General features: G+C 43.5%; 1 protein-coding gene across 9 annotated transcripts in view; it reads left to right on the top strand.

The window, feature by feature from the left end:
* The window catches only part of fam13a (family with sequence similarity 13 member A), a 252,848-nt gene that overhangs the window by 173,941 nt on the left and 66,438 nt on the right, over positions 1-12,469 (top strand). For all 9 annotated transcript variants that reach the window (XM_052009895.1, XM_052009890.1, XM_052009901.1 and 6 more), the window contains one exon: positions 2,355-2,396. In XM_052009895.1, coding sequence (XP_051865855.1) covers positions 2,355-2,396 — 42 coding nt within the window. The remainder of the gene's footprint in view (positions 1-2,354; positions 2,397-12,469) is intronic.

Here is a 12,469-nt window from a genome sequence, read left to right as displayed (position 1 = left end):
TCCTCCTCACTGGTCAGTTTGTCTCTGTCTTCCCCGTCTATGCATTGGGATGAGAAAGTCAGGAAGGGGCTAGGGATCAGATGGTGTCACAGCCGATCTTGAACTCTGCTGTTAGACTCAGGCATGACCTGGGTATAGACACAAGCATTGAGTTCAGGGGCTGATACACGTAGTATCCAACCCGTAAGTCGGAATGGCTGGTTAACATAGAATAAACCCATTGATTTGAATGGGGTCACCAGCTTCCATTGTAAAGGTAAGTACAGGTACATTGTTACTGCTTTTTTAAAATTTTACCTTATTATATTTTTAATTAAGTTCTATAACAGGGTGTTTGTAAACTTTAAAATTCTAGTTATTCATATCCATTTGGACTGTTTTTAAATGGCTCACATTATCAGAGATGTTCAAAGGCCTTTGACAGCAGTGAGCTGCCAACAGGTCATCAGGGTGATCCAAGGGCAGGGCCTTGGATTCCATCACCTGAGGCCTAGTTGCCACTGGCAACCTGGTCTGCCTCATGGGACAGCAAGGCCCAGAGATAGATTGGACCCAGGGGACTGCAGCTAATAAGGGAAAATGCAGGTGGGTGAGAGTGGGTGAGAATGGGTGGCGGGTCGGGTGAAGTCTGATCGGGCCAAGTGTCCACTTTTCTGCCAGGGTGGTGTAGGATTGTTGTCAACCATTCCCTAAAGCTCTTCTCCTGGATATTTGGTGACAGGGGAATCTAAATAATCTAAATAATTTGTTCACTGTATTGCAGAACCATAGTAAAATCAACTTTATTGCAAAAGAAAGATTCATGGTTATTTAGCATCTTTCACAAGTTTGGAATTTCCCAAAACATTTAATGGCTAATAAAGTACTTTTGAAATAGTGTTGTAATGTAGACAGCTTGAGATAATGACAAATTCATTTGTTTTCTCACTGATAGTAATTGAGGAATAAGCCAAGAACCAGGCTGATGTCCCTGTTTAATCAGAATTTCCAGAAAGGAATGGGATGGGCACTTTCAGGAAAGTAATTTATGGGGTTACAGAGAAAGAGAATGGATTGCTTTACAAAGAGCTGCCATGGCTTGATGGACCAAATGGTCTATGTCTGAGCTGCAACAATTCCTTGAAGGAAGGTCTGCCCCAAACTTGACCTCAATCAGAAGACAGTATCTCTGACAGTGTCATACTCCTTCCGTCTAGCATTTTGTCCTGAAGTCTCTGGAGAGGGACTTGAACTCATGACTCAAAGACAGGTGTGCTACCAACTGAGCCGCAGCTAACATATAATTTAGTTCACTGACGTATAACTTGGCTCATCTCCGAATTTATCCCACTCTTCATTTGGTGATTTCATATCGATCATTCTAGATAGTTTGTTCGGAGGGTAGCTTGTCTGTGAAAGTCCTCAGTATAAGCCACAGTGTTAGACCTTCCTGCTCACCATTGCAATCTCGTGTCTCAAAGTACAAAACCTGAAGGGAAGCCCAAATTATCCTGAAAGCTACATTCACCATTCTTCCTGTCAAACTTTGTCTGGCGATCAAGTTTTGAAATATTATGAGGTAGTTTTTGAATCGGCCACATGGATCCTTGATAGTTAAAGTGGAGGCATTAATTATGTATTAATTAATCTAACAAATATCAGCAGCTCCACAGCATCTGAAACATGAGGAGTGTGGGCAGAATTCGGAACTTGCAGTAAATCAAAATTGACTTCGGGAGGAATGGTTTTACCTGGAGAGGAATTGGATTGTGGAACTCACCGTCTCCTGGGATGATTGGGATGGACTATTTGGATGTTGCATAAACCTATGGGGGGAAAAAGGAATAGCATGAGAGGTGGGATGAAGAGGGGTTGAAGGACACTTGTATGGAGCAGAGTCTGGTTAAATTGAGTGGGTTGTTTCTGTGCTGTAAATTCCAGGGAATTCTTTGGAATCCGCACAGTAAGGTGAAGAGTATTCTGCTGGCACAGTACTTCAGTTTCATTGAAAAATTTGGGGCCTGCTTTGAAATGTATGTTTTTTTAAAAAATTCATTTCAAGGGATGTAGACTATAATTGCCCCATCCCTCATTGCCACTGAGAAGGTGGTGGTGAGCTGCCACCTTGAACCGCTGCAGTCCTTGAAATGTGGGTATTCCCACAAAGCTGTTAGGGAGAGAGTTCCAGGATTTTGACCCAGCGACGGTGAAGGAACGGCGACGTATTTCCAATGTCACATCCTGTGTGGTGCTGAGCTAGAGCCGTTCTTTCTCTGTGTACCATATGCTAATCTATAAACTGTGAATTTTTCAGTATTCTTGCAGCTTCTGCATATTTTATGGAAGGACTCACACACGTTTCTCTTATCTTTTAGCTCTCAAGACGATGATAGACCAATGTCCCCCTTCTATTTAAGGTAGGTTCTGTCTAGTCACTTTGTCACACCGTCACTGATCCAGGATAACATTCAAAATGTTACAAGATGGTTTTTTTTTATTAATTGGCCACAACATACAGACAGGATTATTGAACTAATTATTAAAGTAGAGGATTTAATTACATTTATCAAATAGTTATCTGCCACACAACATTGTAAGAAGTTGAGCAAAGATTTTCGGTATCTTTTCAGATAGATCAGATATCTTTATTAGTCTGATGTATTTCACTGTGTGTCTCGATGTACATCTTTTTTGCGTAGTGTTCCGGGGGCAGCCCGCAAGTGTTGTCACACTTCTGGTGCCAACATAGCACGCCCACAACTTCCTAACCTGTACGTCTTTGGAACGTGGGAGGAAACCGGAGCACCTGGAGGAAACCCACGCAGACACGGGGAGAATGTACAAACTCCTTACATACAGCAGCCAGATTTGAACCCAGGTCGCTGGCACTGTAAAGCGTTACGCTAACCGCTGCACTACTGTGCCTGCCTATCAATACAATTGATAAGCAGCAAAGCTGTTGAACCCTGGAGGCAATTGAATAGATCTGTAACAACAATACTTTACATTAATGAGGCTGGATAAATGTAGAGACATGTCCCAAGGGCCTTCAAAGGAGCATTACCGGACAAAAACATGATTGGATAAATTGGGTTTTCTTTTGCACAGAGGAGGCTGAAGCAGGATTTAATTGAGGTGTATAATAGTCATAGTGTTATACAGCAAGGAAGCAGGCCCTTCGGCCCATCTCATCCATGCCAACGAAACTGCCTACCTGAGCAAATCCAATTTGCCTGCGTTTGGCCCAAATCCCTCTCAACCTTTGCTATGCATGTATCTGTCTAAATGTCTTTTAGTATGAAGGGCCAAGATAGAATAAAAAGGAAGAAGGTATTTTCCTTAGTAGAGGGGTCAAAAACCAAGGGGCATAGGTTCAAGGTAATTGGTCAAAGGGTTAGGGGTGAGTTGTGGAAAACAATTTCACCCTGAGAGTGGTAGAGATCTGGAGTTTACTGAAAGGGTGGTAGAGGAGGAAGCCATCACGTTTAAACACTACTTGGATGTGCTGAAAGAGCCATGACCGGCAGGGCTGCAGACCCAGTGCTGGACGATTGGATTAGGCTGGGTAGTTCTTCATCAACCAGCACAACAGGAGGGGCTGAACGTAAGTTACAATGATTCCGCCAACCCAAGGACAGTAATTCAGACATACAACCAAAAGCTTGATCCACATCTTCAGATTTAAAGAGGGTCTTAAAGGAGGAGAAAGAGTAGAGAGGTTTAGTTAGGGAATGGCAGAATGTAGGCATTCTACCTTAGACTATCCAGTGAACCACAGCAAGCACTGCAGGCTCATAACATCAATGAGTGAATAAAGAAAGAAACTGATCCTTATCAATGATAAAACAATTAATGTAGACTCTTTCAGGGCCTCAAGAAATCCCAAACGAACAACTACTGGTTGTCACTGCTGTAATATAGGAATAGCTACATCCAGATTGCGCACAGCAAATTGCCAAACAGCAATGTGCTAAAGATCAAGTGATGCACTCATTGATGGTAGTTGAGGAATGAACATTGGCCAGGACTCTGAAAAGAGAACACTAGCTCTTTTCATACAATGGTGTGGGACCAGAGGGGGAGATTAGAAGAAATTTATTGATTTGCAGTTCACTGCCAGACAGAGGGATGGAAGAAGTTTCAGCAAAAGCTTTCATCAAGGGGTTGCATAGACGTTGGATCTGGAAAAGACTGCGGGAATATCGGCAAAGTGCCTTCAATGAGTTGAAGGCACTTTCTGCTTTCTGCTCTGTTTGGTTTCATGGAGTGGAAATCAGAGCTCAGTGTAAATAAGAAATGCACGTAACAATTGGCCTAATATGGACAGCCATTCTGTTCAGGTGCTCATTCCATTATGGCCAACACCACCAAGCTCTAGGAGGAAGTACCACAGGCATTGGATAATAAAACACTTTTTAGGTACAAGTGACCAAAAATTCCCACCTCACTGATTTCAGCCTCATTGCCACAATATCCATATTTAAGATTAATAATTAGAGAAACATTAAGTTTTAACAAACTTGACCTCGTGAACATTAAGAGCCCAAAGAGCTGTGGCATTGACTGCTGCCCTGTGTGGCACAGGCACTGAGTAAAGTTTGTGCCATTTTGCTGAAGGATCAGAGCTCAGACCTCTGTAGTTTGAATTCATAGACGCACATGCACAAATATTTTCTCCGCAAACTTTGTGTTCCTTATTTATGCATTCTTCTTAGCACCAAAAATGTTTGCTAGCAAATTACAAACATTCTTCGTCAACCTGCTGTGGAGTTTTGGCTGCCAGTGGATCAACAAGTCGGGTTAGAGTGATTTGCAGGGCCTCTTACTGCCACTTATGGTACTTTTGCAATCATCCTGCCCTTTCACATTTCAGTGCCCACAGACCATTATTTGCCAGTGCTGTATTTTCTTAGTTATTACGGATAATCAGATTAGGCTCTACTCAGCAGAAATTCCCTCATTAAATGAGGTTAACAAGTTCATTGGGGGAAGTCTGTAAGATTTGTAGTCTTAATGCAGTTGGAAGTGTTCCCTGAGATAAAAATCTCCAAACAGCGTGGTGTGAAATGGGGCCTTATTAAGAAATGGAGGACTCGGAATGATATTGTGAACTGGGTCCATTGATTTTCACCTCCAGGTCCTCTCTTCTAATCTCACACAAGGATGATGGTTTGATTAATCTTACCCAGTAAAAGCAAGGAAGCAGGGCACTCCCTTACAACAGCTGGTTGAAGCAGTTTTAAAAACTGGGATAAATTATAAGAAGGCCTTGATTCTCTGTGAGACATTGATAGAGAGAGAAAGCACTGCTGAAAACTTGGGAGCCGATAGCTCCACCTAAACTTTGACTTTCTGAGCTACGACACTTCACTTCTATCGTCTTTATCCCATTCTTTATTATCAGGGCTTCCCTCCCTTATTTTTCATGCTGGCTATCTCTTCTAAAAGTTGCTGGAATATTTAATTCCTAACCTTTGTCATTTTGCAGTCTCGTCAGCATAATGATGATTAGATCGCACCCATTTATTTCTATTTGTGCCATTAATTGTCAATTTTGTTTAAAAACTCCGGGTTCATTCAGATAATTTTGTCTTTTCACTAATTTTCCCTGCTCTGACTTTTAATTGGAGGCATACCCGTATGTTTGTATGCTCTATCTCTTCCTCACAGACTCTTGTTATCAATACCCATTTTGCTACCCTGCTCTAAAGCCTTGGCCTTTCTTTTTAACTTTTTAATTTCCTTTCACCAGAACCTCCCCCAGTGCCACCACTTACTTCAATGCCTAACTTACAGTCCTAGTTGGGTGATTCCCAAGGCATTGGTCCCAAACTGAAGCCCGTCTCAGGGGAACAGCTCAGAACTGGCCAGTGCCCCTTAAATTGAACTTCATTTCTTCAACATCAACCTTTGAACACTCTGATCTTATTTACCCTATGCCAAACTGCATGGGGCTTGGCTATTAATCCAGATATTTTTGTGATTCTACTTTTTACCCTGGACCCCAGCTGCTCATACACCTTCAGCAGAACCTCATTCTCCATTGGTTCCCATGTGGAACAGCAAGGGTGTTTCTCCTCTCATTCCAGGATCCTGTCCAGCCCTGAGGAGGTGTCCTTAACTTTGAAACTGAGCAGGCAACACACTTGCGCCTGCATGGGACAATACCTATCTCTTTAGCTATATTGTCCCCTCCCACTGTTTCATCCTTTCCCGCTCCCTTTACTTGAATGACCCCCTGTATCACAATGTAGTGATCAACGTAACGATCCTTGTAGATCCTGCTCTCAACCACAAACTGCAAGAACTTTGTACGTGGACAGGTACGAGGGGTAAGACTCCTCCAAAGCTGCCTTTAGATCCCAATATCTGCCTCACATTGAGTCCCACATTCCTGTTTCTCCTTGACTGACCATGGTTCAAATCTGTTGTCTTGCTAATTCTGAAAGGACCAAGACTATCAGAAAATGCAAACTACTGAGTGGAAAAAAATTCAACCTTTTGGATTTTTCTTCAGTTCATAGAAGCTCCGCTAAACTGACTCCTAAGATGAAGGGGTTGTGGAAAAACTGAGCAGGTTGAACATGTACTCACTGGAGTTTAGAAGAATGAGAGGTGATCTTATTGAAACATAAAAGATTCTGTGGGGCTTGACAAGGTAAATGCAGAGGGGATGCTTCCCCTACTGGGGGAATCTGGAACTTCCAAATATCTCGCCACTCCTTTGGTTGAGGGTGACGTGCTTCCACTCCAGTGCTGCAGATTCTGAGGTGACTGATAACACCAGCAGGATCTGCCTAAGTGAATGGATGGGTGGTTTGGGAGGTGGTCACCCCTTCTACTGTTCCCGCTGGGCTCTCATCTGCTCCTGATGAAGTCTTAACACTCTCAGAGCTCCTAATGCCCTTCCAATTTTTTCAGTGACGCTCCAGGGCTGGCAACAGGTTGACGGGGATGTTTTTTTTTCAAGGAATTTTGAGAACTTCCTTGAAGTGTTTCCTTTCTTTACCTGGTAATCTCTGGCTGTGACAGAGCTCAGACAAGAGTGCCAGTTTCAGGAGTCTGGTATCAGGCACGCCAATGGCATAGTCTGCCCCTCAGAATCAACATTGTAATTTGAGCCTTACTATTGGAATAGGGCACTATCCTGTCATTGGATTTGGAAGATTTTGCAGAGGCAGTGGTGGTATCTTTGCAGTACTCAGAAATTGTTTGTTGTGTGTTTTAGAAGCATACAGCAAGGCGGGAGATCACTGCTGCCCAGTAGACCATGAGCTCTGTGCCAAGTGTAAAGTCTTGACTTTCAGACAGTTGAAGGTTATGCTCCTATACAGGAAGTATGATTGAGGTTGGAATGCTTTCATGCCTTGGGAGCCGTCTGTCAATGAAGGCAGACACCAATGATAAAATAGTTGGGAGACATAGTTTCAGAATAAGGGGTCGCCCGATTAAGATGAAAATGAGGTGGAAGTGCTTTTCTCAAAGGCTTTGAACCTTTGGCTTTCTATATCAAGGGGTGAGGCATTGAATGTGTTCAAGAACGAAATTTTGGACTACAGAGGAAAGGCAGGAAAGTGGAGCTGAGGCCAAGATCACATCAGTCATATTCCTAATGAATGGTAGAGCAGGCTTGAAGGATCATATGTCCTACTTCTGCTTTTATTTTTAGAGTCTTATTTGAAGTCAAAGTCAAGTTTATTGTCATATGCACGAGTACATGTATGCACAGGTGCAATGATGATGATAGCCATAAAATGATCGGATTATTGTAAAAATACTTTTGTTTCACTAATGTCCTTCAGAGAAGTTCCTCCTTAAAATGAACATCAGGGGCAGCTCCTTCACACAAAGGGTGGTGCATATTTGAAGTGAGCTGCCAGAAATAGTGGTTGAGGCAGGCACATTAACAATGTTTAAAAGATATCTAGATAAGTACATGGAGAGGAGAAGATTAGAGGGATAAGGGCCAAATGCAGGCAGATGGGACCAGCTTGTTGGGCAACACAGTTGGCATGGACCAGTTGGGCCGAAGGGCCTGTTCCCACGCTGTATGACTTAACTGTCAAATAACAGCTTAATAAGGCACTCAGCTATATTATAACTGCTGTGTCAAAACAGAAGAAGAATAAAGCTAGACAGACCACTCATCATCAAGCAGGCCACTCAACTGGACGCGAGCAAGTCATTCCCAAACCAGTCAACTTTGAAAAATTCTCCTCATGAAGATCTCATTGCAGGAGTCTAAATTGGTAGAGTGTCCCACAGGCATTAAGCAAGAACCTAACTCTCAGAATCATACAGAATCCTCCTTGACAATCTTGGGGTTTATTGCCCCCACTGGCAGGACAGAGTCACAAAAGGTGGTGCTACAGTTGTGTTCAGGGAGGAAGGGACCAGAGGGGTATACTGGAAGGAAAGAGGGAGAGACTTTTCCTTGCCCACGTTTGACTCACCATGAGACTTCATGTGGCCTCTAATGTAGAAGCAGTATTAAAAACAGTAAGGGCACAGAATGTGCTCTCACCGAGGATATTTCAGTGGCACCAACAATGACTATGCTAGATTGTAAAAGACATTAGTGGCAGACTGAATCTGTGGCAGCTACCACAGGGGATAAACCTTTTTGTCTTTATGCTCACCACTGGCAAATGAATCTGTCCGTGACAGCAATGGTAAGAACAGTCATCGTGGAAACAAACTGTCCCCGTCACTCTGTAGACATTCTCCATGGACTTGTGTGTCACAACCATAGTGCTAACTTGAATCGATTCAGAACATAACTGGCAACAACTAAGCAGCCATGAAGCTCTGAGGACCATCATCAACAGCAGAAATGTTGTCAAAGTCGAGTATATTGTCATCTGCACAAGTACGTGTGTGCACAGGTGCAATGAAAAACTTACTTGCAGCAGCATCACAGGCACAGAGCAGTAGACACAACATTCACAAGAAAAATTTAAATATAAATTGTTCACAATTTTTACAAGAAAACACAATTGGAACAAAAAGAAAAAACATCCATTGTCGTGCAAAGTGATCAAAATAGTAATAGTGTTGCTATACTGAGGTAGTGATTAGGGTTGTGCAGGTTTGTTCAAGAACTGAATAGTTGATGGGAAGTAGCTGTTCGAGAACCATATATTTCTTAAAGACAGGCATCCAATGTTTTTGCATGCACCAGTGTCCCAGGTGACATTCCACTGCAGTGCATTACTAAGGGAGGGCAGCACTGTTTGATGGGCTGCCCTCCAGGCAAGACTTCAAACTGAGGCCAAATGTGCTCTGACAGGAATAAGATCCCAGCTTGAAGAAGGCAAGGAGAGTGATTGCTGGTGTCTTGACTTTGATACTAGTCATTGCCATGTTACTGGGAGTTCAATATGCTCCCAGGTTTCCTACATTACGCTGCACTTCAAAACGTCTGTAAGCTGTTTGGCACGTCATTTAAAGGATGTAAAGAAGTCGATGCAAGTGCACTTCATCTTTCTCCATGCTTACTGTTTTACTGCTGTATCATTGTGCTAATTAACTGCGGTTAGTTCACTGCTTCTGGTGTCTAGGAACATCTTAACTTTTGTCACTCACATCTCTTATTTAATTATAGTTATAGAGCGCAGAGTCTTGAGATATACTTAAGGTGCAGATAGATACATATTTCAAAAATCAAGGAATTGAGGGTTACGGGGAACTGCCACAGGAGAGTTGAGGACTGGGGCAGATGAGCCATGATCATATTGAATGGCAGGGCAGGGCTTGAGGGGCCGAGTGGCCTCCTCCTATTTTCTTGTGAATCAGGCCCATCAGCTCATTGAATCTGCACCAGCCATCAAACAACCATTCTCACTCTTCCCATGTTATTCTCCCCAATTCCCATCAATCTCTCCCAGATTCTATCACTCACACATCAGGGGTAATTTACAGTGGCCATTTAACCTCACGTGGTTGGAATGTGGGAGGAAACTGGAGCACTCGGTCACAGGGGGAACATGCAAACCACACACAGACAGCGCCCAAGGTCAGGATTGAACCGGGTGCCTGAAGCTGTGAGGCGGTGGCTCTATCAGCTGCACTCAAGTCCGACTGTTTCCCATCCAGTTCTTAAAGCTTTTAAAACTTTTTAATTTAGTTCCAAACAAAATAAAAGCCTCTATGGATAGGAATAATTGCGAAGGGTATTCCAGGGGCTCCAAGAATTAAAAGTTAATCTCCTAGAAGGAATCATAAAAAAAATTATGACAGGAGGGACCATTCATCCAATCATATCTGTGCCAATTGAAAAAGAAGTTCCTAACCATTGCTGCATAAACTTTTTAGAAAAATAATGGACTATGTAAAAACATTATTAGTCTTGAGGGAAAATTCCAATCGGGGAAAGTTTGAGTGAAGAATGAGAATTGTCCAAGCAGATGAAAAGGAGTGTGCTTTCCAATTGGCTGTGGGGAGGCCGTGTATCATGAGGGTTGTCGGACAACCAATGGTGAAGGAGAGGGGGTGGGGCATACAGCGATGGGAGGTCATGTGATGAAAAGTGCTGGAAGGTGCCCAAACAGAGTTGGCAATCCTGCATCTGAAGCTGGTGGAAGGACTGAAGGGAGCTGAGTAACTTGGAAGGTGTAATGTGTCTTCCACAACATCATGCAGGCAATGAGAGAACAAAGTACGTATACCAGCAGTGGGGTTGCAATTAAAATGCCTTGTCGCTTTCAAATAAGGAGCACTCCATTCTCACTGGATAGAGACTTTCTTTATATAAACATGATTATTTTTAATTATTATAAAGTAGAATTTCCATGAAGACTGAAAATTTGAAATGGAAGGGGACTTCTTCAACAGGATTGGTTGTAGGTCAGTGTGAATTATTTTCTAAATTTTATTTCAATCATATGCTGTAAAAACAGTCTTACCAGTGACTAGAGAGTGAATTTCTAATTAGTGGACGATCAGAAATTCTGGAAATACGTCATTTTTTCACTCATATTTATAGGATCAGATATCTTTTTTAGTCACATGTACATCGAAACACACAGTGAAATGCATCTTTTGCGCAGAGTGCTCTGGGGGCAGCCCGCAAGTGTCGCCACGCTTCCAGCGCCAACATAGCATGCCCACAACTTCCTAACCCGTACGTCTTTGGAATGTGGGAAGAAACCCGAGCACCCAGAGGAAACCCACGCCGACATGGGGAGAACGTACAAGGACCTTGCATATAGTGGCCGGAATTGAACCCGGGTCGCTGGCGCTGTAACAACGTCACGCTAACCGCTACAATACCGTGCCTGCCCCTCTCCGTGGCACAATAGGCAGTGGCTAATGCCGCTGCACATCTCCTGCAACCCAGGTTCGATCCTGACCTTGGGCACTGTCTGTGTGGAGTTTGCACGTTCTCCCTGTGACAATGTGGGTTTCCTCCTGGTGCTCTGGTTTCCTCCCATGTCCCAAAGACCTGCTGGCTGATAGGTTAATCGGCTATTGTAAATTATCCCTTGTGTGAGCAAGTGGTCAGGGAATCAGTGGGAGTCGATGAGTGTGTGTGCGAGAGAATGAGGTGCAGGGAAATAAGGGGGTGGTGAGATTTCTCTGAGTCAGCATGGAATTGATGGGCTGAATGGCTTCATGTTTTGTCATAAGAAAACATGAAATGAAGGTTTGTGCCTCCTTGAAACTGTGTAGCAGGATAGTGTCTGAGCAACGAACTTCACAGCTCATTCATATTTAATGGAAGAAATGGTATGTGTCAACGGTAATGTGAAGCTTGATGTGAAACATTGTAGGTTCTGCTCACTAGAAACTAAAGAGATTGGGACTGAACAAGCTGGAGCTCTAGTATCCAGAGGATGGCTGAGGGGCTGACCTAATAGTGAATTTTAAAATTCTGAAGGTGAGGTAAAGAGAAATTGAGGTCCCTCATGGGAGGCTCATCCAGAAGATTAAGATGCATGGGATCCACGGTGACTTGGCTGTTTGGATTCAGAATCGGCTTGCCCTCAGAAGACAGAGGGTAGTGGTCGATGGGACTTGTTCCAGCGGGAGTTCAATTAGTCTGACAACATTGTGGGCTGAAGGGCCTGTTCCTGTGCTGTACTGTTCTATGTTCTAAATTCTTGCTGAGGAGGTTGGAATTATATTTCAGGCCATAAGTATAAGCCAGTGCTGAGAATAAAGTAACTGAAGTGATTAGAACAGATGGATTTAATGAGAACAAGGAGACACAAGAGACTGCAGATGCTGGAATCTAGAGCAACAAACAAGAGGCTGGAGGAACTCGGCGGGTCAGGCAGCATCTGTGGAGGGAAACAGACAGTCAGTGTTTCAGGTTGAGACCCTTCATCTGGACTGAAGGACAGAGGGGACATAGCCAGTGTAAAGAGGTGAGAGGAAGGGGTGGAGCAAGAGTTGGCAGGCGATAGGTGGATCCAGGTGAGGAGGGATGTTAGGCAGGTGGAGGAGGGGAGAGTGAAAAAGCGACGGAGGCTGGGAGGTGATAGGAGGA

This window comes from Pristis pectinata, chromosome 2, assembly GCF_009764475.1.
Source record: "Pristis pectinata isolate sPriPec2 chromosome 2, sPriPec2.1.pri, whole genome shotgun sequence".
NCBI lineage: Eukaryota > Metazoa > Chordata > Chondrichthyes > Rhinopristiformes > Pristidae > Pristis > Pristis pectinata.
This window is presented reverse-complemented; position numbering and strand designations above follow the sequence as displayed.